Raw genomic sequence first — 27,222 nt, 5'->3', positions numbered from 1 at the left:
GATGTGTCTGTGAATGGCTGGGGAAGAATGTTTTAATTACTCGTGAAGCGTCAAATAAGAAAGCTGTTTGTGTTTGATGTCTGGGAGTTTCAGAACAACTGATAACAACTAGTGACTGTTATGGGATACTATGAGGATCTTTGGTATCTGGCCAGGGGGCCAAGAGATTAAGAGGAAGGAAAAAGAAGCTGAAGGACGGTTGGGAGACAAGACCTGCAGAAAGTGTTCCATAAACTTGGAATGGTGCCAAGTGAGGGGAGAGGAAGACTACGAGCCTTCAGCATGAAAGACCCCTAGAGACCCCCAGAGGAGACTCATGCGCATGCTCCAGTAGGAGGGACTGGACCCCGGAAGCTAATTATAATAATCTATTTTTTTAGAAGTAGTAATGAATATGTATTAGTCTAGGAGCATAAAAATCAGCTGCTTGATGTAACTGGGGTGCTTCCTGGTGGAGCGGAGACTCCCGGTGTACCCAGCGCTGTTTGCTTACCTCTATTCCTTTATATTCTTTTAATAAATCCTATTTTTTATTTAATCCTAATTTGAATCCTGAGCCATTTATAACACTAGGCAGAACAAAAAATGGCCAGGGATACAAATATTCTTAAAGAACAAGATAGGTGTATGGACTAGAATGTACTAACAACCCCGTATTTTGGGGCAGGAAGAATCAGGAACTAGCCCACTCCTTTTGCTACAATATTGGAATCTGCTGAGGTAAAGGTACATCCAGGTGCATTCTCAATACTTATAGCTCTTGTATAGTTTGCAGCTGAACACATCAAATTAGAGCTAATGAAGAAGTTACTGTCCTCAGTAGGACTGGACTGTGAAAGCCTGATGTATATTTTACTTTAACTGGAGTAGAAGATTCAAAACGCTATGACTAGTGTCTTCCCAAACCCTGTGTTACCCACAGAGAGAAGCATATGCAGAAGGTGCTATTGAAATTAGTTATTAGTTATTAGAAACTCAGAAGCTCAAGTGCTTACAGGTAAGCCTGACTTTGAAGAATGTTCTTAACTATTTGTTAGGATTCGACAACAGGCACTGTGGAAAAAGGTGCCTTAATGTGCACTCAAATTATGCCTTGCGGTGAGTAGAAACCGATGGGGAAGGTACTGGTGCAGTTAGCTCATAACTTTCGCTAAGTGGAAGTTGCGAGACTTTGCTGTTCCTAAAAGAAATGCCGCTTTCACAACATGTAAGTCAAAAGAAGTATGAAGAAAGCCTCTCCTCTCCCCTACAGGCCTGCATCTCGGCTGCGGAGAAAGATTTGGAAGATCGCGCTGAGGGTCACATCGCTGAGGTTCCTGCGCCAAGGTGTCGTGGTTTAACCCGGCCGGCAGCTAAACACCACGCAGCCGTTCGCTCACCCTCCCCCCTCCCTCTCTGGGACGGGGGAGAGAAATGGAAAGTGAAGCCCGTGAGTTGAGATAAAGACAGTTTAATAAGACAGGAAAATAATAATAACAAAATAATAATAAAATAATAACAATAATAATACAATGGTGATAATAGGAAAGTAATAATAGTATGTACAAACAAGTGATGCACAATGCAATTGCTCACCACTCGCTGACCGATGCCCAGCCTAACCCCGAGCAGTCCGGCCCCCTCCCCCCGGCTAGCCACCCCTATATATTGTTTAGCATGACGTCAGATGGTATGGAATACCCCTTTGGCTAGTTTGGGTCACCTGTCCTGGGTCTGTCCCCTCCCAGCTCTTACTACACCCCCAGCCTGCCCGTTGGCAGGACAGAGCAAAAGGCTGAGATGTCCTTGGCTTAGTATAAGCACTGCTCTGCAACAATTAAAGCATCGGGGTGTTATCAGCACTCTTCTCATCCTAAGCCAAAACACAGCATTCCACCAGCTACTAGGAAGAAAATTAATTCTGTGCTAACTGAAACCAGGACATCTATCCACCCCTTATTCCATACCATTTATGTCATGCTCAGGTTACACTCTTTTCCATACATTCTAATTAGTCGCCTATAGTAATCATGGTAGTGATAACATACAGTATAATATACTATTTAACATGGTACAATTCAGTTCATGGGCTATTCTCACCCAGTATTAAATCTCCTTGAGGTACACACCGGACCTCTCCGTTCTTTTGCATCACCCACCAAGTGTATCCAGGTCCCTGAGCGAAAACAATTCCACAAATAGGTTTGCCTTTTCCTGAGGCAGGAGTAGCCCAGACTGTTTTACCCAGCATATTTTTTACATGCACTACAGGAACTTTATCCCCATCTACAGTACGTAACAGGTTTGATTGGGCAGGTCCAGCTCGGTTGGTAGATCCCCTAGTATTGACTAACCAGGTGGCCTTTGCCAAATGCGTATCCCAGTTTTTGAACGTCCCAGCACCCATTGCTTTCAAGGTAGTCTTTAACAGGCCATTGTATCGTTCAACTTTCCCGGAGGCTGGTGCATGATAGGGTATGTGATACACCCATTCAATACCATGTTCTTTGGCCCAAGTGTCTATAAGGTTGTTTCGGAAGTGAGTCCCATTGTCTGATTCTATTCTTTCTGGGGTGCCATGTCGCCATAGGACTTGCTTTTCAAGGCCCAGGATGGTGTTCCGGGCGGTGGCATGAGGCACAGGATATGTTTCCAGCCATCCGGTGGTTGCTTCCACCATTGTAAGTACGTGGCGCTTGCCATTGCGAGTTTGAGGGAGTGTGATGTAGTCAATCTGCCAGGCCTCTCCATAGTTATATTTCAGCCATCGTCCTCCATACCAAAGAGGCTTTGACCGTTTCGCTTGCTTGATTGCGGCACATGTTTCACAGTCATGAATAACCTGTGCTATAGCGTCCATGGTCAGGTCCACCCCTCGATCACGAGCCCATCTGTATGTTGTATCTCTACCTTGATGGCCTGAGGTGTCATGGGCCCATCGGGCTATAAATAATTCACCTTTATGCTGCCAATCCAGGTCCACCTGAGCTACTTCAATCTTAGCAGCCTGATCCACCTGCTGGTTGTTTTGATGTTCTTCAGTAGCCCGATTCTTGGGCACATGAGCATCTACGTGGCGTACTTTCACAGCCAGGTTCTCTACCCGAGCAGCAATATCTTGCCACAATGCAGCAGCCCAGATGGGTTTGCCCCTGCGCTGCCAGTTGTTTTGCTTCCATTGCTGTAACCATCCCCACAGGGCATTTGCTACCATCCATGAATCGGTGTAGAGATAGAGAACTGGCCATTTTTCTCGTTCAGCAATGTCTAAAGCCAGCTGAATGGCCTTCACTTCTGCAAACTGACTCGATTCACCTTCTCCCTCAGCAGCTTCTGCAACTCGCCGTGTAGGACTCCATACAGCAGCCTTCCATCTCCGATGCTTCCCCACAATACGACAGGACCCACCAGTGAACAGGGCATATTTCTTTTCATTCTCTGGGAACTGGTTGTACAGTGGGGCTTCTTCAGCACGACCCACCTCCTCCTCTGATGATATCCCCAAGTATTTGCCTTCTGGCCAGTCCATGATCACTTCCAGTATTCCTGGGCGACTGGGGTTTCCTATTCGAGCCCGCTGAGTAATCAATGCAACCCACTTGCTCCATGTAGCATCAGTTGCATGATGCGTAGAGGGGACCCTTCCCTTGAACATCCAGCCTAGTACTGGCAATCGGGGTGCTAGGAGGAGCTGCGCTTCAGTACCGACCACCTCCGAAGCAGATCGAACTCCTTCATATGCTGCCAATATCTCCTTTTCAGTTGGAGTATAGCGGGCCTCAGATCCTCTGTATCCCCGACTCCAAAACCCCAGGGGCCGACCTCGAGTTTCCCCAGGTTCTTTCTGCCAGAGGCTCCAGGTGGGGCCGTTCTCCCCGGCTGCAGTGTAGAGCACGTTCTTTACATCTGGTCCTGTTCGAACTGGCCCAAGGGCTACTGCATGGACTATTTCCTGCTTGATTTGTTCAAAGGCTTGTCGTTGTTCAGGGCCCCATTCAAACTCATTCTTCTTACGGGTTACTTGTTAGAGCGGGTTTACAATCAGACTGTAATTTGGGATGTGCATTCTCCAAAACCCCACAACACCTAGGAAAGTCTGTGTTTCTTTTTGTTAGTTGGTGGAGACACAGCTGTTATTTTGTTGATCACATCCATTGGGATTTGACGACGTCCATCTTGCCATTTTATTCCTAAAAACTGGATCTCTCGTGCAGGTCCTTTGACTTTATTTTGTTTTATGGCAAAACCGGCTTTCAGCCAGCTTTGCCAACGGGCAGGCTGGGGGATAAGAGGGTGGTGAAGGAGGAAGGGAGAGTGATCCAGGAGGATACAGGGGTGGTGAAGGAGAAAGGGAGAGTAGTCAAGTAAGAAAAAATATCTTCCCCTTTCCCCTCCACAGATTGACTCCCTAATGGAGAAAAACAATAGGTATAATTGCTAATAGTTCCCAAGATACAGTTTCCAAACTACAGAGTCGATGATGTTACTGAGTATAAATACCAAGTTAGAGTCATGACCAGATATCTTATCGTCTCATAAGCCATTGCTACAACACTCAGTACCATAATGATCTGAAACCAGGGCCCAGAGAGGATAAACAACACGACAGAGAGCAAATACGGAAAATAATGTACTATAATACTCAATTTGGAAAACAGGCGCAGCAGAGTTGAGATTAAAGCAATCAGCAACATGACAAGTGACTATTAAGCAGGTCTAATCCTTACACCAATTTTAGTTTAACACACTCTGGTCAGATCTGCCGTTATCTCAACCTTTCGGGCCCCACGTTGGGCGCCAAAAAGACTGTCGTGGTTTAACCCGGCCGGCAGCTAAACACCACGCAGCCGTTCGCTCACCCTCTCCCCTCCCTCTCTGGGACGGGGGAGAGAAATGGAAAGTGAAGCCCGTGAGTTGAGATAAAGACAGTTTAATAAGACAGGAAAATAATAATAAGAAAAAAATAATAACAATAATAATAATAATAATACAATGGTGATAATAGGAAAGTAATAATAATATGTACAAACAAGTGATGCACAATGCAATTGCTCACCACTCGCTGACCGATGCCCAGCCTAACCCCGAGCAGTCCGGCCCCCTCCCCCTGGCTAGCCACCCCTATATATTGTTTAGCATGACGTCAGATGGTATGGAATACCCCTTTGGCTAGTTTGGGTCACCTGTCCTGGGTCTGTCCCCTCCCAGCTCTTACTGCACCCCCAGCCTGCCCGTTGGCAGGACAGAGCAAAAGGCTGAGATGTCCTTGGCTTGGTATAAGCACTGCTCTGCAACAATTAAAGCATCGGGGTGTTATCAGCACTCTTCTCATCCTAAGCCAAAACACAGCATTCCACCAGCTACTAGGAAGAAAATTAATTCTGTGCTAACTGAAACCAGGACAAGCAGAAATGTTTGCGAGCTGAACAACACAAGTGGAAACTCTTGTGTGATGTGCCTCATATCCCTGCACTACCTGCCTCTACCGAATAGAGGTGGGACAGACCTTGGCTCTCTGAGAAGCAGTCACTTGCTCATAAGCACCACGTCTACCAGAGATGCCCTCAGGAGTGTCCTTTAAGTACCAGTTGTGAATGGCCAGAGCTGTCCTGTGGGTCCTGTGCTGCCCATGTCAGCTGCATGCTGTAGTGGTGTTGGGCAGCATTGGCATCTCAGGTAGAACTGCAGGCCTGGAATTGGCTTTAAATGGAGCAGCTGCCCCGAATTTCATTAGGTAATATAGGGATGTCCATGAGCCAAATGCTGTTACAGTCCCTGGAGATGGAGGGAAAACCAGATGGAGAAGAGGGAGAAAGAGACTCAGCTCTCCCTGTGGCACAGTTCTCCATTGGGTCAGGTGGATGCCTCTACAGGCTGCCCTGAGCCTACTGAGGAGGGACAGGTTTAGTTGTCCTAAATGGGTGCATTTGCTGTCATTTCAGCTGGCCAAAGGCATCGCCCACCAGCCTCCAAGGGGATGTCCCCATGTGCTGCCCTGTCCCTCATAGTACCTCCATGAGAGTTTGCAGATGCCTGCACGTACCTCTGCCCCCTGACATGTCACCAGGTGTTTGCAGCCCCCTGATTTCCTCCATCTCCATTAATGATCCTGGAGATGAAAAAAGGAGCACACCTGCAGCTGCCCATGTGGTGCACACCTGAAGAGAGGGCAGGCGAATCCCAGTTCCTATGTGCCTTGGGCAGGCATGGGTGTGAGCTGAGTGCCCTCCTAGCCACAGGATTAAAATCCAGCATGAGATGTCTTAATGGATTCTGCTGCCTGACTTTTTGGAGAAATGATCCTGCTGTCAAGAAGTGTGTGTGCCCAGGGGAGGGAGGGAAGCCCAGGGATCCCTTCAGGCTGTTTCCCAGCAGGTTCCCCTGCAGCCCCAGGGCCATGTGCAGGGAGCCTGGTGGGGGGCAGAGCAAGGGAGGCCTTGGGCTGGGCCTCTGCTGCTGAGCTGGGCCGGGCTCCTGGGCCCAAGGGGAGCTCCTGGCAAGCGGGCAGCGCTGCAGAGAGACAGCTCTGCCCAGGAGCAGCTCCTCTGCACAGCGCAGCAGGCCTGGGGGCACTGCCTGCAGAGACACAGTGCTTAAAGGCAGGCAGAAGTGGCAGCATGCCCAGAGCTCACTGGGGGAGAAGACTTCCCAGCCCTGCACCCGGTAAGTCTCTGGCTGGAGGGCAATGCAGCCGCAGTTCGTGGAGGCAGGAGAAGCCGGGGGTGCAGGCAGGGGTGTCCAGGGCTGTGGTGCAGAGCAGGGTCCCTGCTGTGGCCCAGGGGCTGTGTGCCGGGGCAGGGCCTCTGCCGCCTGCCAGGCTCAGCACTCAGCCTGCCCGGGGAGCTGCCCAGGGCGCTGTGGGGAGAAGCTGTGGGGTGGAAGGAGCCCCCCCGGCAGGGCAGGGTCCTGCTGCTGGTGGGAGGCTGCTACCTGGGGCAGCCTGCTCACAGCTCCACAGTGCAGGCAGGATGTATCCACGGGGACTTTGAAAGAGCAGGGATAAAGGTGAGAATTCCTGTTCACTCTTAGCTTTCCAGACTCTCTGCTTACGTTTTTCTCTTCTTTGCCTCAGTGAGAAGTGAAATAAAGTCTGCTGTTTCAGGATAGGGGCTTTTACATCTAAGACTTCACAAGCAGCATTACAAGGAACCCTAGCAAGTCCCTTTCCTGCCTCTCAACCCCTAGAATGCTCCACCACCACTCACGCAGTGTCAGCAGGGTCTGCGTGACCTGGGCTCTAGGACATGTCCCCAGCGAGCTGCCCCTGGGCAGAGCCCTGCTGCCAGGAGGTGTCTGCAGGGCAGAGCTGAGCACCCAGCGGGTGGGATGGGGGCTGTGAGCTGCAGGCTGGAGGCGTGGGGACAGAGACCCAGCTGCAGGCAGGGACAGCTGCAGGCAGCAGAGCCATGGGCAGGGAATGGTAGGACAGTGCTAACAGAGTAGTCTGGCACCTCTCTGCCCTCTAGGTCACAGGATTGAGAACGCGACTCATAACATCAGCAGCAGAACCTCCAGCAGAGCAGAGTCTCCTGAGTTCTTGTCAGTCCCTCCCTGGCCTTGCCTCCCCTGGCAGAAGCCCTGTGCTATTTCTCTCTGTTCCTACACCTAGTGTTGCTGTTGTTGCTTTATGGCTCCCTGCAGATCTGGCTTTCAGCTGCAGCTCAAGCTCTGACCCTCTTGGTCCCACCACGCAGATCTGTCCTTAGAGGAAAGGTGCCCAAACCCCCTTCTAAACTGGGGCTTGGGGCAATGCAGTCTGGAGGGAAGGAAAAAGGTGAATCATCTTCCCAGACATTCTGGAGGCCACAATCATTGAGCAGTTCACTGTGGGCAACTCGACTGAGCCCTAAAGGAGTCTGGCTGAGACCAGGGTAGATGGACAGACTGGTTATCCTCACTGCACTTCACAAAATCCTCACAGGACATTCACAAAATCTCACCTGGAATGTAGGAAAAATGCCAGGGTTTTCTACCCTCAAAAGACTCCTCTGAGTGTCACAGATGCAGTTGGAACAAATTAAACCACAAATGCTGTTTGGCAGTCAAGAGTGTTGAGAATGGTAATGCTGGGAAGTCCACATATATCAGAGGTAGATTTAATCAGAGGTCTCTCCTGATTTCTTTATGTTTAGACCTGTAGGACAGGCGTGACTCCTCCAAAGTCCATAGCAGTGTCCCTACTCCCAGTAGCACTTGACTGTAGCACCATCCAAAGCTCAAACAACAGAGCAGGAGAAAAGTCCCAGAAATGGGAAAGTCACTGTAGGAGGTTTCAGTGAGACATGGATTAAGTTTTTCTCAGAGATCCCTCTCCTCATTATCACTGTCTTTCCTTCCTTGGATCATCCCTGTGTCTAGGATGTCTCAGATGTCCAACGGCAGCTCCATCACTGAGTTCCTCCTCCTGCCGTTCGCAGACACACGGGAGCTGCAGCTCCTGCACTTCGCGCTCTTCCTGGGCATCTACCTGTCTGCCCTCCTGGGCAACGGCCTCATCCTCACAGCCACAGCCTGCGACCACCGCCTCCACACCCCCATGTACTTCTTCCTCCTCAACCTCGCCCTCCTCGACCTGGGCTGCATCTCCACCACTCTCCCCAAAGCCATGGCCAATTCCCTCTGGGATACGAGGGCCATTTCCTATGCAGGATGTGTTGCACAGGTCTTTTCATTTATCTTCTTGATATCAGCAGAGTATTTTCTTCTCACTGTCATGTCCTATGACCGCTACGTTGCCATCTGCAAGCCCCTGCACTACAGGAGCCTCTTGGGCAGCAGAGCTTGTGCCCAGATGGCAGCAGCTGCCTGGGGCAGTGGCTTTCTCTATGCTCTGCTGCACACTGCCAATACATTTTCCCTGCCCCTCTGCCAAGGCAATGCTGTGGACCAGTTCTTCTGTGAAATCCCCCAGGTCCTCAAGCTCTCTTGCACAGACTCCTACCTCAGGGAAGCTGGGCTTCTCACGTTCACTTCCTTTTTGGGTTTTGGATGCTTTGTTTTCATTGTTCTGTCCTATGTGCAGATCTTCAGGGCTGTGCTGAGGATCCCCTCTGAGCAGGGCCGGCACAAATCCTTTTCCACATGCATCCCTCACCTCTCTGTTGTCTCACTCTTTTTCAGCACTGTCATATTTGCCTACCTGAAGCCACTCTCCATCTCCTCCCCAAACCTGAACCTCATTGTGGCAGTTCTGTACTCAGTGCTGCCTCCAGTATTGAACCCCTTCATCTACAGCATGAGGAACCAGGATTTCAGGGATTCAATATGGAAACTGTTGATTGGGTTTTTATCTGTGGCCACAGACTGTCTACCTTTTTCTGCAAATGACTCCCAGCGTATGTCACGACAGGCACTCTTGCCTTTCTCTTTGGTGTTTGTTGATTTATTTGGTTGTTTTTCCTTTGTGTCCTTGTTGTAATGTTGTCTACACAGAAAAGCCCTTCACTTCCTTCTACCTGAGTATTCCCTTGTCTGTGTGACCTATGGTTTCAGTGAAAAAAAGGCCCTCTGTGTATTTTATCAAAATAAATGAAGCTGGAGCAATTTCTTTCTCTGAGATCTATTTTCAGTGGATTAATAAACAGGAATAGTAAACCTTTTTCTCTCTGCAGCAGGTCAGGGCAGGCTGCCCTGGTCCTGGGTGGAAGGAGATGCCTGAAGACCCCCAGGAATGCTACGGAGGGGCTGAAGGCCTCTGAGGGTCTGATGCAGAGGAGAACGGGACACAGCAGGGGACACTGACCTCTGTATGCTTGTGCCATGGTACCAAGATGAACTATTCCTGCTGAAGTTACAGTTAAAGAGGAAACAAAAGGAACACAAGGCCACTGCCGAATTTATCAGGAAGAGCTGTATACAGGTCAGAGTTTGTTAGCTTGTCGTCTTTGGCCTGACCCAAATGATGTGACAGGTCTTTCCCAACCTACATGGCACTATGGTTCTATGGTTCTATGAGTCTAACATAAGTCACAATCATTGGAAGGCAGCCACTGCAGTCTGGGAACTTGAGACTGTGGCCTAGATAAAACCATAGGTTCTGTGAGGGATTCCTGCGGGAATGCACCATGCATCCTGGCACACTTGCCAGTGGATTGCTGGAGTTCACTACACTTGAAATGGCCATTGAGACCCTGAGAAACTCGTCTTGAGTCACGTGTGACAACCTGAGGCTGAAAGACTCAATAGCAGGTGACTGTGAGTGGCTGTGGCAGAGCTCAGCAGCTTGTCCCAGTCTGGGAATATGTCCCCTTCCAACTAGGGAAATTAAAAGCAATTAATATGAACAGACTCATCAGGTCAATCAGCGTAGTATGGGGAAGTAATAGTTATTGCGCGGTAGGTGCATGTCCTGGTTTCAGTTAGAACAGAATTATTTTTCTTCCTAGTTGCTGGTGGAATGCTGTGTTTTGGCTTAGGATGAGAAGAGTGCTGGTAACACCCCGATGCTTTAATTGTTGCAGAGCAGTGCTTACACCAAGCCAAGGACGTCTCAGTTTCTTGCTCTGTCCTGCCAATGAGCAGGCTGGGGGTGCAGTAAGAGCTGGGAGGGGACAGACCCAGGACAGGTGACCCAAACTAGCCAAAGGGGTATTCCATACCATCTGGGGTCATGCTAAACAATATATAGGGGTGGCTAGCCAGGGGGAGGGGGCCGGACTGCTCGGGGTGAGGCTGGGCATCGGTCAGCGAGTGGTGAGCAATTGCATTGTGCATCACTTGTTTGTACATATTATTAGTAGTAGTACTATTGTCATCATTGTATTATTATTATTATTATTATTATTGTTATTATTATTTTCCTGTTTTATTAAACTGTCTTTATCTCAACTCACGGGCTTCACTTTCCATTTCTCTCCCCTGTCCCAGAGAGGGAGGGGGGAGGGTGAGCGAACGGCTTCGTGGTGTTTAGCTGCCGGCCGGGTTAAACTACGACAGTGCAGCAGGCAATAGGCCTTGGATTGGGCCTCAGAAGACTCAAGCAGATTAAATCCGGTTCATCCGTGAGCTAAGACAAACACTGTGAGCACAGAGAAGGACACGGAGTGGTGCCCTCCCATGAAGGAGGATGCAGAGCGCAGCTGTAAGAGGCGTCTTGCTTGTGCCACAACCAACACAGGTTCAGCTGAAGTGAAAGCCCCAGCCCAGGACCAATGGAGTGAAGGTCCCTGGGCACAACTGCAGAAAGACTTTGCAAGGCCAGTGACAGTTTGAAACACCAAATGCATCTTGGTGGTAGTAGGTCCTTTTGGCACATGGGCAGATGTCCTCCCTGGCAAAACCACCACGGAGGCCACCACTGCAAAGCTGCTGCATAACACCGACTTTTGTCCCCGGGGTCCAGACAGGGGAGAGGGAAGGGGAGAGGCAGGCCGTGGGGAGGGGGCTGGAGTGAGGTCACTGCCACTGCAGCAGCCTGATTGGCCCTCAGAAGGGCTGGCCGGCAGGCACTGTGACATCATCCCGCGCATCAGAGAGCCCCCTGGGCAGCAATGACGTCACTGCAGAGGGGAGGGCGAGGGGCTGGCAGAGCCCCATCGAGAGGCTGGCTGGGGGTCCCCTCTGCTACAGCCACCTGGCGGCGTGGGGCAGGCTGGAGGGCAGGCAGGGTTCGTGGCCGCCTTGCTCAGGACGAGCCCTGGGTGAGCTGGGTGAGAAATCTGAGCCTTAGCTCCAGCAGAAGCTCTTCTCTTTGCTCTTGACTTTTCTTGGTAACACCACTTGCAGGTGAGCTCTGCCCTTGCTAAAACCATATCTCCATCTCCACCATAAATTTCTGTTTTTGGAGCCTGTCCTTGCTGTCATGCCCTGACAGCTCCTTTGTGGCTCCTTTCAGTGCCCTGTCCCTGCAGCGTCCCAGCCCCACTGCCCCACACATGGTCCCACAGCCGTGCTGCCAAGGCACCACATATGGCAGTGCACATTCAAGGCTGGGTGGATCTCTCCCCATTACAATCCCAATGGAACCATCAGGGTCCCTTTCCACCATGGCCCTCCTGTCTTTGCAGCCTCCTCCATCCCATGGCCCCTGCCCTGACCTAGCCATGTCCCATGAGGGCTCTGCAGACAGGTCTGCAGGGCTCTGGGCCAAGACAGAGGCTGGCAGGGCTGGCCATTGCCCTGACACAGGCCTTGAGCCCGGCTCCCCACCTTCCTGACCTCTGCCCGCCTCCCTGCCCTCTGCCCAGCCCAGTGGCAGTGGCTCCAGGGCAGTGCCCACTGCAGGCTGCTGCAGGGCTCTGGGCACTGCCACCACAGCCCCGGCCCCTCTGAAGGGAACACTAGCTCCTGGGGCATAGAGGGCTCAGCTCCACAGATGGAAACATCCATGGCAGAAGCATACAGAGATCAGCGTACCCTGCTGTGGTGTCCCCTGCTCTTCTCTGCAGCAGATCATCAGAGGCCTGCAGTCCCTCCGTGCCATCCCTGTGGGTCTGCAGGCAGCTCCTGCAGCCCGTGGGCCAGGGCAGCCAGAAAGGGGTTCGCTGGTCCCATTATGTCTCTGCTCTGCTGAGAGTGGGATCCAGAAAAAGAATTTGCTGTAGGTTCATTTATTTTGTTTAAATACACAGAGAGACTGGCTCCTTGTTTATGCAGAGCCTGAGGGTCACATAAGATATGTTGGTACTTAAGTGCAAGGGGATGAAGAATGGCATTTCTTTGTGGAAAACAGTATCACAAGGGGAAAATGGAAAAAAAAAAGTCTTCTAGAAGTAAAACCAGGCTTAGCCTGTCATGACATAAACCACAATTCATGTGTAGAAGAAGCAAAAGAAGCAGTCTATAGCTGCTGAAGGGTCCAATTAATTTCCTGAGCAAATCCTGATAAACATCCATGACATCACTTTCCTAATGGCATTCTTGAGCTCCTGGTTTCTCATGCTGTAGATGAGGGGGTTCACTGCTGGGGGCATCACTGCATATAGAACAGCCATTATCATGTCCAGGGATGAAGAGGAGATAGTGGGAGGCTTCAGGTAGGCAGATACACCAGTGCTAACTAGCAGGGAGACCACAACCAGGTGAGGGAGGCACGTGGAAAAGGCTTTGTGGCGTCCCTGCTCAGAGGGGATCCTCAGCACAGCCCTGAAGATCTGCACATAGGACAGCACAATGAATACAAAACACCCCAAAACCAGAATGCCACTGAATGCGAGAAGTCCAACTTCCCTCAGGTAGGAGTCTGAGCAGGAGATTTTTAGGATCTGTGTGATTTCACAGAAGAACTGGTCCACAGCATTGCCTTGGCAGAGGGGCAGGGAAAATGTATTGGCAGTGTGCAGTAGAGCATAGAGAAATCCACTGCCCCACGCAGCTGCTGCCATCTGGGCACAAACTCTGCTGCCCAGAAGGGTCCCATAGTGCAGGGGCTTGCAGATGGCAACGTAGCGGTCATAGGCCATGACAGTGAGAAGAAACAAATCTGCCGACATGAGAAAAGGAAAAAGAAAGACCTGTGCAGCACATCCTTCATAGGAAATGGCCCTGGTATCATGAAGAGAATTGGCCATGGCTTTGGGGAGAGTGGTGGAGATGCAGCCCATGTCGAGGAGGGCGAGGTTGAGGAGGAAGAAGTACATGGGGGTGTGCAGGCGGTGGTCGCAGGCTATGGCGGTGAGGATGAGGACGTCACCCAGGAGGGCAGCCAGGTAGATGCCCAGGAAAAGCACAAAGTGCAGGAGCTGCAGCTCCCATGTGTCTGCAAATGGCAGGAGGAGGAACTCAGTGATGAAGCTGCTGTTGGACATCTGATCCTCCTGGACAACGGGGACTACCCAAGGAAGAAAAGACCACGATAATTAAGAGAGACATCTCTGAGAAAAACCTACTCCACTTCTCACTGAAAAACCCACACAGTGACTTTACCATTTCTGAGACTTTCCTGCTGCTCTGTTGCTTGAGCTTTGGATGTTGCTGGAGGAAGGTGTCACTGGGAGCAGGGGACACTGCTGTGGACTGTGGAGGAGTCACGCCTGCTTACAAGTCTAAACATAAAGAAATCAGGAGTGACCTCTAATTAAATCTACCTCTGATGTATGTAGAATTCCCAGCATTACCATTCTCAACACTCTTGACTGCCAAACAGCATTTATGTTTTAATTTGTTTCAACTGCATCTGTGACACTCTTCTGAGTTTTTTGATGGTAGAAAACCCTGGCATTTTTCCTACATTCCAGGTGAGATTTTGTGAATGTCCTATGAGGATTTTGTGAAGTGCAGTGAGGATAGCCAGTCTGTCCATCTACCCTGGTCTCAGCCAGATTCCTCTAGGGCTCAGTCGAGTTACCCACATTGAGCTGCTCAATGATTGTGGCCTCCAGAATGTCTGGGAAAATGATTCAGCTTTTTCCTTCCCTACAGACTGCATTGCCCCAAGCCCCAGAGTTTAGAAGGGGGTTTGGGCACTTCTCCTCTAAGGGCAGATCTGCGTGGTGGGGCCAAGAGGGTCAGAGCTTGAGCTGCAGCTGAATGCCAGATCTGCAGGGAGCCATACAACAACACTAGGTGTATGAGCAGAGAGAAACAGCAGAGGGCTTCTGCCAGGGGAGGCAAGGCCAGGGAGGGACTGACAAGAACTCAGGAGACTCTGCTCTGCTGGAGGTTCTGCTGCTGAAGTTATGAGTCACGTCCTCAATCCTGTGAGCTAGGGGACAGACAGACAGGTAGCAGAGTACTCTGCTAACACTGTCCTACCATTCTCTGCCCATGGCTCTGCTGCCTGCAGCTGTCCCTGCCTGCAGCTGGGTCTCTGTCCCCACGCCTCCTGCCTGCAGCTCACAGCCCCCATCCCACCTGCTGGGTGCTCAGCTCTGCCCTGCAGACACCTCCTGGCAGCAGGGCTCTGCCCAGGGGCAGCTCGCTGGGGACATGTCCTAGAGCCCAGGTCACACAGACCCTGCTGACACTGCATGTGAGGTGGTGGAGCTTTCTAGGGGCTGAAGGGAAAGAAAATATCCTTGTAACCTCTCAGCCATCATGGAGTCTCAGGCACTTCTTGGAACTAACAGCATATATTTCTATTAAATCTGAGGCAAGTAGAGAAGATTGAAAGTTCAGGAGGCTCACAAAAGCTGTGACTGAAGTTTAAATTCCCTACCTTATCCCGGCTGTTGCAAAGCCCCCTTGGATACACCCTGGTTATGCTGTGGAGCTGTGAGCAGGCTGCCCCAGGTAGCAGCCTCCCACCAGAAGCAGGACCCTGCCCTGCCGGGGGGCTCCTTCCACCTGCAGCTTCTCCCCGCAGCGCCCTGGGCAGCTCCCCGGGCAGGCTGAGTGCTGAGCCTGGCAGGCGGCAGAGGCCCTGCCCCGGCACACAGCCCCTGGGGCACAGCAGGGACCCTGCTCTGCACCACAGCCCTGGACACCCCTGCCTGCACCCCCGGCTTCACAGCTTGCAGCTGGCCCACGAGAAGGGAGCCCTTGGGGCCTGGACAATGACCCTATGGCAGGGAACCCCTGTGCTGGAGCATGTCCTTCTCTCCAAGAAATAAACACTCTCTGTCTACAGCCTCATCTGCTCTGCAATAATCCCGGTCTAGGGCACATCCAGGATACTCCAGTGCATTGCAATGCACTCAGACTTACCGTGTTAAGGGTTGCAAGCATTGCTTTTCCAGTGTACTCTCAGCTTTCTAACAATCCATGCAGTCTTTAACAACTCTCCCTTCTCTGTCCTCACAGTGCCAGCTGCAGGCAGTGCCCCCAGCCCTGCTGCGCTGTGCACAGGAGCTGCTCCTGGGCAGAGCTGTCTCTCTGCAGTGCTGTCCGCTTGCCACGAGCTCCCCTTGGGCCCAGCTCAGCAGCAGAGGCCCAGCCCAAGGCCTCCCTTGCTCTGCTCCCCACCAGGCTCCCTGCACATGGCCCTGGGGCTGCAGGGAAACCTTCCGGGAAACAGCCTGGAGGAATCCCTTGGGCTCCCTCCCTCCCCTGGGCACACACACTTCTTCACACCAGGCTCATTTTTCCTAACAGAAAACCAATTAAGTGTAACAATCACATCTTGTCCCAGTGTCAGTTTGGACATCGAGTCATAGTCAGGGTCTGACCTTCATCCGCACTTGAGGAAAGAATTCAGCAGAGTCAGTTGAGGTATCTCATGCTGGCTGTAATTCTTGGGGTTGGAAGGAGTCTCAGCTCCCTCCCCTGTCTGGCACAGACCCATAGGAGCTGGGATTCCTCTTACCCCCAGTTCAGGTGTCCCCAACATAGGCACCTTAATGTGAATTACTAAGCTACAATAGCTCCTTAGTGGAGATGGAGGACAGGCAGGAGCTGTTCAGATGGAAATACCTACTGAAATTTGTGCTTGATTCTCTGTGAGTCAGGTGGAGGCATTCCTTTGGGTAACTAAAGGCAGCAGATGCCAACATGTAGGACAACTGAACCTGTCCATACTCCTTATGTGCAGGGCAGCCTGCAGAGGCTTTCAGCAGAGCAAAAGGAGTCATGTGTCACAGGCAGAGCTAAACCTACTTTGTTCTCTTTTAAATGTTCTCTTTTTTCCTTTCTCTTCTACACGGCCCTTGGCTGAAATGGCTGTTGTGTCTCGGACATCTCCATAGGGCCTCAGCTCTCACCAGCCAGGTCTCCCTGCCCTTTGTGCCTTGAGGCAGGACTCTGCAGGGCTACAAGAGGTGGTGGGTGGGGATAAAATCCGTGGTTACTTTGCAAACTACACCCTTAACAGTCCATGGGACCTAGGGGCCTGCATCCAAGGGTACAGGGAGAGTGTTCTGGCCTGAAGGTACTGGGTCCTTATGATCCCAGGAAGGGATCAGACAACAGCATTCAGGTGCTGTAAGAGATCATTTAAATGCTCTTAGAGCTAAGACTATAAGGAGAGAAGACTATAGAGGATCTGTTGAATTTGGTGTGACTTCATTCTAGACACAATACTCCACCGTTAGTCTCAGATCTCCATTACATGTTTGCACTGACCCTATGGGATTATTAAAGGTGAACAAATTTTGCTGATCAGTCCTTGGCTCTGCAGTTGATGAATCTGCATATATATGGGAATCAGGGAGTCTTGGATGGTGCCATAATGCCACTGGTGCACCATTTGGGTAGCTACTGGCACGTCGACCCTCAGCAACCCCACAATTGAAGGATCCTGTGAGGCACCATGCAAGGTAGAAAACTGTTGAATGTGCATAAATCACCATAAATCACCTCCAGCATGGCCAATTCCATCAGATATGGGCTGCCTCTCTCCCTAGTTGTCCATTTGCCTGGGTGACATACAACATCTTCCTTGAAGGGATACCTTTCCTTTACACCTGACAGGAGTTACCTCAAGAGAGGGAGGATTTGTGCCCCCTTTGCAATTGCTTTGTCAATGCCCCCTTCCCTGGGGAAGGATCCCAGCTGCTTGGCTTCCCTGCCCTCTAATTCCAGGCTACCAGCCCTGTTATCCCAGTATCGGAGCAGCCAGGTGACAATGTGCTGGCCTAGATGACGGCTGAAATCTAATCACACATCCCACAGCTCCCCAAGGAATAGTGATCTGGAGCTTACTGCTCCTTTTATGTTATCTTTGTTTTCATCTACTTTTTCCTGTGATGGCTCTACTTGGGAGTAGCCTGCCTCCTCTTCTTCTTCCTCCTTCCCTGTATGAGTAGGAGCTTCTTTCCGAGCTAAACAAGCTGATTTTGTCTCTCCTGTTTCTTCTCATGTATATGTATGACTGATAGGGACACAGGTTGCTTCTCTGGCCCAGTCACAGGGATTGGAGTAGTGTAGATTTCAACTCAGTAAGCATAGGCCAAGCCCCAGCACATTGCAGTGATTTCTCTCTCTTTGGAATTGCCAGGGTGATGACACTCCCTATTCAAGCACTTTAGCTCTTTTTATTTTTTTTTTATTTATTTTTTTTAGGATTCTGCACTTCTTCAGGGGTGAAGTTAGAAAGCATTGGAGGTGCCCACAGTTCTAGGTGCCTGCCCATATCCTCCCACACACCCTGCCCCTCATAATTATCCTGCCTCAGGGCAGATCATTGTGTGGCATTCTGAAATAGTTTACTCTGACCTTAAACAAAACCCGAAACACATTCAGGACACATAACAATATGTACAGGCTGGTTTGAACATTCCAAGGATTCCAAGTTTAGAAGAGCTATTGTAACTAGCTGTGGGAAGAAGAAGTGTCCCCTCTCATCCCTTCCATAGATTGGCTCCCCGGGGAGAAAAGTAAAGACTGTTAATTATAAATAGTTTCTGAGAGAAAGTTCCTCAAGCATGGAGGTGACAGCAATGCTGAGTACAACTACCAGATTTGTCTCATGACCAGTAATTTTATCACAACATAAGGCAGTGTTAGGCCATAGAGTAAACTAATAACCATAAACCAGCCCCCACAAAGGATAAACAGCACAACAGGGAACACACACAATATGTATTGTGTTACCCAACACAGTTCTAAGACCAAACAGGACTACTACACCAACAAAAAATGAACATTGTGGTCAGCAACTATGAAGCTGATATATTGCTTCTAACAACTTTATTTTAACATGATCCAGTCATATCAGTCATTATCTGAGCCCTTTATGGCCCCACGCAGGATTCATTTGAAAAGGAGGGCATCCCACAGGAGGGACCCAGAGAGGGCAGAGATTGACCATCAAGGAGCAGTGAAAACAATGTCACGGACTGACAGCAATTCCCAATTCTCCTGTTCCACCCAGGAGAAGGAGTTACAAGAGGCTTGATGAGGGGAATGGTGTTTTTAGTTTGCTTCTAGTTCCTCAAGGTTGTAGTCCGCCACTGATAGTCAATACACTATATTAATCTGCCTATGCTAAGTCTGTCTTGCCTGTGATGATAATAGGTACCCATGAGGATATGTGCGGCCTCACCTCGAGTACTGTGTGCAGTTCTGGGCACCACAGTATAAAAAGGACATGAAACTGTTGGAGAGTGTCCAGAGCAGGGCTACGAAGATGGTGAAAGGCCTGGAGGGGAAGACGTACGAGGAACGGCTGAGGGCACTGGGCCTGTTCAGCCTGGAGAAGAGGAGGCTGAGGGGAGACCTCATCGCAGTCTACAACTTCCTCGTAAGGGGGTGTCGAGAGGCAGGAGACCTTTTCTCCATTAACAATCAGCGACAGGACCCGTGGGAACGGGGTTAAGCTGAGGCAGGGGAAGTTTAGGCTTGACATCAGGAGGGGGTTCTTCACAGAGACAGTGGTTGCACACTGGAACAGGCTCCCCAGGGAAGTGGTCACTGCACCGAGCCTGTCTGAATTTAAGAAGAGATTGGACTGTGCACTTAGTCACATGGTCTGAACTTTTGGGTAGACCTGTGAGGTGTCAAGAGTTGGACTTGATGATCCTTAAGGGTCCCTTCCAACTCAGGATATTCTATATTTGGTCTGTGACCTCCTGTTCTACCTCAAGCCTTGAGCTATTTTCATCATATTTTTCCCCCCTTTTCCTTGTAATGGGAGCGGTGGCCATGGAGTTCACCTGTTTACCTGTGTAAAACCACCACAGTAGGGAGATTGAAAGGGTCCAGCACCAGAGCTGGGGCCATCCAGGGATGGCATCTCAGCACCCAGAACATGCTCTGCCAGCCTGGTGGCACAGGAGGGACTGGTTCCCCTGAAGGAGGTCAGTACAAGGGGAAGGCTTGATTTCCAACAGAGGCATTTCTGGCACATTCCTGAGAGGCCTGTGGAGCTGCAGGCCACACCAGTCTCTGGGACACCGGACGTCCTTCCTCCCAGAGCCAGATCCTGAAGAGGCACCAGCTCCCAGGGAAACCTGGCCCTGGACTGTTCCCCTCACAAGGAAGCTGAGCCATGCCCAGAGAAGCCCTTGGGCTTAGGGCACCCCTAGCATCAGGAGCCAGAAATCCTGGCTACCACATACTCCTTTGAGCCCAGAGGGACACTCATGGAAGGTTCTTGCAGCAGCCACCAGCCATTTCCAGCCCCCCGCAAAGCTTTGGACAGCTGAGAGCCCTTGTGACACATCTTGGGAAGGGGCTGCTGACACCCTTACCTTTGGGGGAGAGATGCAGGAGCACTGGGAACAGGGAAGTCAGGACAGAGGTGATGGTCGTGCTCCAGCAGCCCTCCATCTCACTTGCTGCTGGCCCTCAGCTCAGGACAAGGGATGTCCGCCCTGGGTCCTCAACCACAGATCCTCTGCAAGGTGCCCCTGTTCCTCCGCCCGTCAGCGAGGGTCGCCCAGTGCAAGCTTGCTGATTGCTGACCCCACTCCTGGCCACAGAAGGACAGCGCTGCGGAGGACCCAAGCATTGCCCAGCAGGGACCAGGCCTTGCAGGGAAGTGCCGGCCCTGCCGCTGCTCCAGAGACGATATCCTGGTGATGCAGCGCACCCCCTGTGACATCAGCCCGTGTCATTAGAAGGCCTGTGAGGTCAGTAGCATGGAGACAGCACAGATCGGGAGAGAGCCGAGAGATTTCCCTTCTTGTCCTGAGAAACAGTCACCTCCCTTCTGCCCAGTTCATTCCTAGCGGTTCCTGACCCATCCACCAGGAACATCTCCAGATGGTGACAAAGGCCACGGAATAAAGGAAGTGGAGTGCTGGAGAAGTCACTGCTGTGTTCCTGCCCCAACACGCCTGTGCTCTTGGAAGCCCTTCCAGGAAGGTGGGGTTTGAGGCTTGTCCTGGGGCTGGGCTTTTTTCAAACGATGGGAGCGAAGGCACCTGGGATGCAGCAGCCCCTCAGTGTGCCTGAACTCCTCTGCACCGCATGTCGCTCACCTGGAGAAGTAGGATGCGTTATATGGAGGGAATTGCAGCACATTCCCGGGCCTTCCTCCAGGCAGAGGGCCTTTGTGGTGTTGGGGCATCCCTGAGGGCCAGTGGTGGAGCTGGGGCCGATCTCCAGGCAGGAGAAGGGGCTGCTGAAAATGTCCTTGGCTATGGGCATCCTGTGATCAAGGGACACAGAAAAAAATCACTGGGCTGTGTCTTGACTGAGTAAGGGATGGGGGTAAGACGCAGCAGCAGTGTTTGCAAACCAAAGGACACAAGTGGAAACCCCAGTGTGATGTGCCTCATATCCATGCACTACCTGCCTCTAACACATAGAGTTGGGACAGACCTTGGCTCACTGCAGCCCTGGGAAGCAGTCACTTGCTCATAAGCACCACGTCTACCAGAGATGCCCTCAGGGGTGCCTGTTAAATACCAGCTGTGAATGGCCAGAGCTGTCCTGTGAGTCCTGTGCTGCCCATGTCAGCTGCGTGCTCCAGTGGTGCTGGGCAGTGTTGGTATCTCAGGTAGCACTGCAGGCCTGCAATTGGCTATTAAATAGAGCAGCTGCCCCGAATTTAGTTAGGCAATGTAGGGATGTCCATGAGAGAAGTGCCGTTACAGTCCCTGGAGATGGAGGGAAAACCAGATGGAGAAGAGGGAGAGAGAGACTCAGCTCTCCCTGTGGCACAGTTCTCCATTGGGTCAGGTGGATGCCTCTACAGGCTGCCCTGAGCCTACTGAGGAGGGACAGGTTTAGTTGTCCTAAATGGGTGCATTTGCTGTCATTTCAGCTGGCCAAAGGCATTCCTCACCAGCCTCCAATGGGATGCCCCCAGGTGCTGCCCTGTCCCTCAGGGTACCTCCATGAGAGCTTGCAGATGCCTGCACGTACCTCTACCCCCTGACATGTCACCAGGTGTTTGCAGCCCCCTGATTTCCTCCATCTCCATTTATGATCCTGGAGCTGAGATAAGGAGCTCACCTGCAGCTGCCCACATGGTGCACATAAAAGTGAGTGCAGAGGAATCCCAGGTCCTATGGATTTGTGCCAGGCATGGGAGGGATCTGAGTCCCATTCCAGCCCCAGGACAAAAACACAGCATGAGATGGTGGGTTAACTGGCTGTGCTGAATCCCTTCCTTAAGCAGGGGGTTAGAGGAGTTACATCTATGACCATGTGAGGGTGTCCCACCATCAACTGGCATGAGAAGAGAAGACTGCTACAGATAATAATTTTTTTGCTAAGAGAAATGAGCCAAATGTCAAGAGGTGTGTGTGCCAGGTGAGGGAGGGAAGCCCAGGGATCCCTTCAGACTGTTTCCCAGCAGGTTCTCCTGCAGCCCCAGGGCCCCATGTGCAGGGAGCCTGGTGGGGGACAGAGCAAGGGAGGCCTTGGGCTGGGCCTCTGCTGCTGAGTTGGGCCGGGCTCCTGGGCCCAAGGGGAGCTCCTGGCAAGCGGGCAGCGCTGCAGAGAGACAGCTCTGCCCAGGAGCAGCTCCTCTGCACAGCGCAGCAGGGCTGGGGGCACTGCCTGCAGAGACACAGTGCTTAAAGGCAGGCAGAAGTGGCAGCATGCCCAGAGCTCCATGCAGGAGAAGATTTCCCAGCCCTGCACCCGGTAAGTCTCTGGCTGGAGGGCAATGCAGCCGCAGTTCGTGGAGGCAGGAGAAGCCGGGGGTGCAGGCAGGGGTGTCCAGGGCTGTGGTGCAGAGCAGGGTCCCTGCTGTGGCCCAGGGGCTCTGTGGCGGGGCAGGGCCTCTGCCGCCTGCCAGGCTCAGCACTCAGCCTGCCCGGGGAGCTGCCCAGGGCGCTGCGGGGAGAAGCTGCGGGTGGAAGGAGCCCCCCAGCAGGGCAGGGTCCTGCTACTGCTGGGAGGCTGCTGCCTGGCGCAGCCTGCTCACAGCTACACAGCACAACTGGGTGTATAAAAGGGGACTTAGCAAGAGCTGGTTTAAGGAAAGGGATTTCAGCATCAGTCTCAGCTTTCCTGAGACTCCTGACCTTTCAGTTTTGTCTTATCTTGCTCAGTGGAAATAGAAATAAATACTGTTATTTCCAAGATGAGTCTGACACACTTAATCCATCCCATGGAAGGTTACAAGCAACCCTAGCAAGTTGCTTTCCTGCCCTTCAGCCCATAGAAAGCTCCACCACCACCCGTGCAGCGTCAGCAGGTTCTGTGGGAAGTAGTCTCTAGGACATGCCCTCAGCGAGCTGCCCCTGGGCAGAGCCCTGCTGCCAGGATGTGTCTGCAGGGCAGAGCTGAGCACCCAGCGGGTGGGATGGGGGCTGTGAGCTGCAGGCAGGAGGCATTGGGACAGAGACCCAGCTGCAGGCAGGGACAGCTGCAGGCAGCACATCCCTGGGCTGGAAATGGCAGGACAGTGCGAACATAGTCTGGTACCTCCTTTTCCGACCTCAAGCCCACAGGAATCAGGATGTCTCATAACCTCATGAGTGGAACCTCCGGCAGAGCTGGCTCTCCTGAGATCCTTTCAGTCCCTCCCTGGCCTTGCCTCCCCTGGCAGAAGCCCTGGGCTGTTTCTCTTTGTTCCTTCATCTGCTGTTGCTGTTCTTGTTTTATGGCTTGCTGCAGGTCTGGCTTTCAGCTGCAGCTCTAGCACTGACTTCCACCACACAGATGTGTCCATAGGAGGAAGGTGCCCAAAGTTCCCCTTAAAACCTGTGGGGCTCAGGGCAATGCAGTTTACGGGGCAGGAAAAATCTGAATCGTCTTACAGGCAGTTCCTGAGGCCACAGTAATTGGGCCAGTGGACTGAGCCCTCAAGGACTCTGGCTGAGACGAGGGTAGATGGACAGACTGGCCAACCTCACTGCATGAAGGAGAGTGCCTATGTCTCAAGGGACTCAGAAGATCTCAGTTGGAATACCTGAAAAGTGCCGGGGTTTTCTTCCCTTAAGAAATGCTCCTGAGTATGACACAGCTAGCTGCAAGAAAGTAAACCACAAATTTTGGCAGTCAAGAGCATTCACAGTGGTAATGCTGTGAAGTCCACATACATCAGAGATAGATTAAGCAGAGATCACTCCTATTTCTTATTTACCTAGACATGAAGGGAAAGCCTGACTCCTTCAGAGCCCACAGCAGAGCCCCCTGCTCCCAGTGGCACCCTTTACCATGATCACCAACCGGAGCTCAAGCAAGGGAGCAGAAAAAATGTCTCAGAAAGAGGAAAATCACTGTGGGGGATTTCAGAAAGAAGTGGGGCAGGTTTTTATCAAAGATGTCTTTCCTAATTATCATTGTCTTTTATTTTCCTGGGATTGTTCCCCTTTGTCCAGGAGGATCAGATGTCCAACAGCAGCTCCATCACTGAGTTCCTCCTTCTGGCATTTGCAGACACACAGGAGCTGCAGATTCTGTACTTCGTGCTCTTCCTGGGCATCTACCTGGCTGCCCTCCTGGGCAACGGCCTCATCCTCACCGCTGTAGCCTGCGACCACCACCTCCACACCCCCATGTACTTCTTCCTCCTCAACCTCGCCCTCCTCGACCTGGGCTGCATCTCCACCACTGTCCCCAAAGCCATGGCCAATTCCCTCTGGGACACCAGGGCTATCTCCTATCAAGGATGTGCTGCACAGGTCTTTTTGTTCCTCTTCTTGTTTTCAGGAGAGTATTCTCTTCTCACTGTCATGTCCTATGACCGCTACGTTGCCATCTGCAAGCCCCTGCACTACGGGAGCCTCTTGGGCAGCAGAGCTTGTGCCCAGATGGCAGCAGCTGCCTGGGGCAGTGGGGTTCTCTATGCTCTGCTGCTCACTGCCAATACATTTTCACTGCCCCTCTGCGGAGGAAATGCAGTGGACCAGTTCTTCTGTGAGATCCCCCAGATCCTCAAGCTCTCCTGCTCACACTCCTACCTCAGGAATGCTTGGGTACTTATGATTGGTGCCTGTTTAGCGTCCATGTGTTTTGTTTTCATTCTTTTTTCTTATGTGCAGATCTTCAGGGCCGTGCTGAGGATGCCCTCTGAGCAGGGCCAGCACAAAGCCTTCTCCACGTGCCTCCCTCACCTGTTTGTGGTCTCCCTGTTTGTCATCACTGGACTTTTTGCCTACATGAAGCCCTCCTCAATCTCCTTCCCAGCCCAGGACCTGATGGTGTCATTTCTGTACTCAGTGATGCCTCCAGCAGTGAACCCCCTCATCTACAGCATGAGGAACCAGGAGCTCAAGTGTGCCATTAGGAAAATGATTTCAGGGATGTTTCTGAAAAGTGATAAATTACCACTTTTTCTCCACAAATGACTTCCTGGGTATTTGTTTCATGATCACTATTGTTACATTTATCTTTGTTGTCATTCCCGTTCATTAGTTTATTAGATTTATTTATTTTTAATATGTATATCTACTGTACATTGAGGAATGAAACTGCTTTTTCAGTACTCTCTCTTAGCATCTGCTTAATAAAACAGGATCTCCCCAGCGGACTGCCTGAAATCCTACTTCTTCTTTCAAAGCTGATGCCAGATGCCAGTAACACAGCTGAGCAGTGTGGTGGTTTCACACCAATTGGCAGCTGAACTCCAGCACATCACACTCATCACACTTTCATCCCCTCCTCAAAGGAGCAGCTGGAGAAAACAGAGTGGAAAGGGCTTCTTTTTTTTTTTTTTTTTTTTTTTTTTGAAGATACATGTAGAAGACTTACCATTTGCAGTCTTGGGCAAAACAGATTCAGTGTAGGGAGATTAAGATCACTTAATGAGATTTAACTAACTGACTGGAGCAGTGAGGAACTAAAACCAAAAAGTTTCTCACTCTTTTCTCTCCCAGCTGCTGTTGTGTAGCAGCTTATTTTTTACCCTTTCTTAAATATGTTTTCACAGAAATGCAAACACCATTGCTTATTGGCTTGAATCTGGCTTGCGGCGGGCCCCTAGTCTAACATGGGGCTGCTTCTGGGTTCTTCTCACAGAAGCCACCCCTATGGCACCCTGCTACCAAAACCTTGCCAAGTTAACTCACTACAGGAGGGATACAAATTTAATCAGAAGGTTGGAGCACCTCTTGTATGAAGAGAGTTTGAGAGAGGTGGGGATGTTCAGCCTGGAGAAGAGAAGTCTCTGGGGTGACCTCATTGCAGCTTTTCTTTTTTTTTTTTTTTCCTTTTTTTTTTTTATTAAAAAAAAAACCTTAAAGGGACCTTAAAGAGGTCTTTTTAAAAGTACTTTTTAAAAAATACTTTTCAGTACTTAAAAGGGTGAAGAGGGACTCCTTATTTGGCTATATGATGATAGGAAAAGGGGGAATAGTCTTAAAATAAAAGAATATAGATTGTTATTATACTTTGTAGGAAATTAACCTGGCTGCCCTCCTGGGCAACGGCCTCATCCTCACAGCTGTAGCCTGCAACCACCGCCTCCACACCCCCATGATACCAGGGCCATTTCCTATGCAGGATGTGCTGCACAGGTCTTTTTCTTTTTCTTTTTAATGTCAGCAGAGTTTTTTCTTCTCACTGTCATGTCCTATGACCGCTACGTTGCCATCTGCAAGCCCCTGCACTACGGGACCCTCCTGGGCAGCAGAGCTTGTGCCCAGATGGCAGCAGCTGCCTGGGGCAGTGGGGTTCTCTGTACTCTGCTGCACACTGCCAATACATTTTCCCTGCCCCTCTGCGGAGGAAATGCTGTGGACCAGTTCTTCTGTGAAGTCCCGCAGATCCTCAAGCTCTCTTGCTCTGACTCCTACCTCAGGGAAATGGGGCTTCTCACATTTAGTATTTTTGTTTTGTTTGGGGGGTGTTTTGCATTCATTTTGTTGCCCTATGTGCAAATCCTCAGGATCTGTTGCTCATATTCCTACCTCAGGAATGTTTGGGTACTTATGATTGGTTTCTCTTTAGCATCCACATGTTTTATTTTCATTCTTTTCTCCTATGTGCATGGACAGCAGAAAGCCTTTTCCACGTGCCTCCCTCACCTGTTCGTGGTCTCCCTGTTTTTCAGCACTGCCATTTTTACCTACCTGAAGCCCCCCTACATCTCCTCCCCATCCCTGGATCTGGTGGTGACAGTTTTGTACTCGGTGGTTCCTCCAGCCATAAACCCCCTCATCTACAGCATGAGGAACAAGGAGCTCAAGGATGCACTGCAGAAACTCATGAGTGGGTGTACATCAGAAGTAATGTCCTGCCTGTCTTCTCCTGAATAGCACTGGTAATATAACTCATGCCATGCCAAACTTGTCTTTTGTTCTTGAGTGTTTTTTTTTGTTCGTTATTGGGGAGAGGGCCATCAACGTAATCCATATAAATTGTCATTGTTTAGCCCACTCCTGTGTTTAAACAAAATAAATGAACCTGCACCGAAGAGTGTGTCTGAGATGCTTTTTCTGAGAATTTTGCTGGGGGTTCCAGGGTAATGCCCATGGGTAGAAGTGGAAAGCAATAGAGTCCCATCAGAACAGCACTGCCAGGAAGCACCGGTGTTTGGTCTGTCTGGGGCAGCTCTTGCTCCATCTCCACACTCTCCTTCTGAGCCTT

General features: G+C 51.0%; 4 protein-coding genes across 4 annotated transcripts in view; 3 read left to right on the top strand and 1 right to left on the bottom strand.

Annotated features, from left to right (window-relative positions):
• Window positions 1-27,222, top strand: part of LOC113841163 (uncharacterized) — a 249,639-nt gene that overhangs the window by 25,008 nt on the left and 197,409 nt on the right. The window lies entirely within an intron of this gene.
• Window positions 8,324-10,368, top strand: LOC119714823 (olfactory receptor 14A16-like). The gene has a single exon (XM_038171845.2). The coding sequence runs from the start codon at window positions 8,339-8,341 to the stop codon at window positions 9,395-9,397; it is 1,059 nt and encodes a 352-aa protein (XP_038027773.2). The 5' UTR covers window positions 8,324-8,338; the 3' UTR covers window positions 9,398-10,368.
• LOC113840811 (olfactory receptor 14C36-like) lies at window positions 12,780-13,724 on the bottom strand. The gene has a single exon (XM_038171836.2). It carries the CDS (start codon window positions 13,722-13,724, stop codon window positions 12,780-12,782), a length of 945 nt encoding a protein of 314 aa, XP_038027764.2.
• On the top strand, window positions 24,024-25,030 carry LOC139999782 (olfactory receptor 14A16-like). Its single transcript, XM_072029405.1, has one exon. The coding sequence runs from the start codon at window positions 24,024-24,026 to the stop codon at window positions 24,981-24,983; it is 960 nt and encodes a 319-aa protein (XP_071885506.1). The 3' UTR covers window positions 24,984-25,030.

The sequence above is a fragment of the Anas platyrhynchos genome, chromosome 30 (assembly GCF_047663525.1).
Source record: "Anas platyrhynchos isolate ZD024472 breed Pekin duck chromosome 30, IASCAAS_PekinDuck_T2T, whole genome shotgun sequence".
Lineage (NCBI taxonomy): Eukaryota > Metazoa > Chordata > Aves > Anseriformes > Anatidae > Anas > Anas platyrhynchos.
The sequence above is the reverse complement of the archived record's forward strand: the minus strand, read 5'-3'. Positions and strand labels throughout refer to the sequence as shown.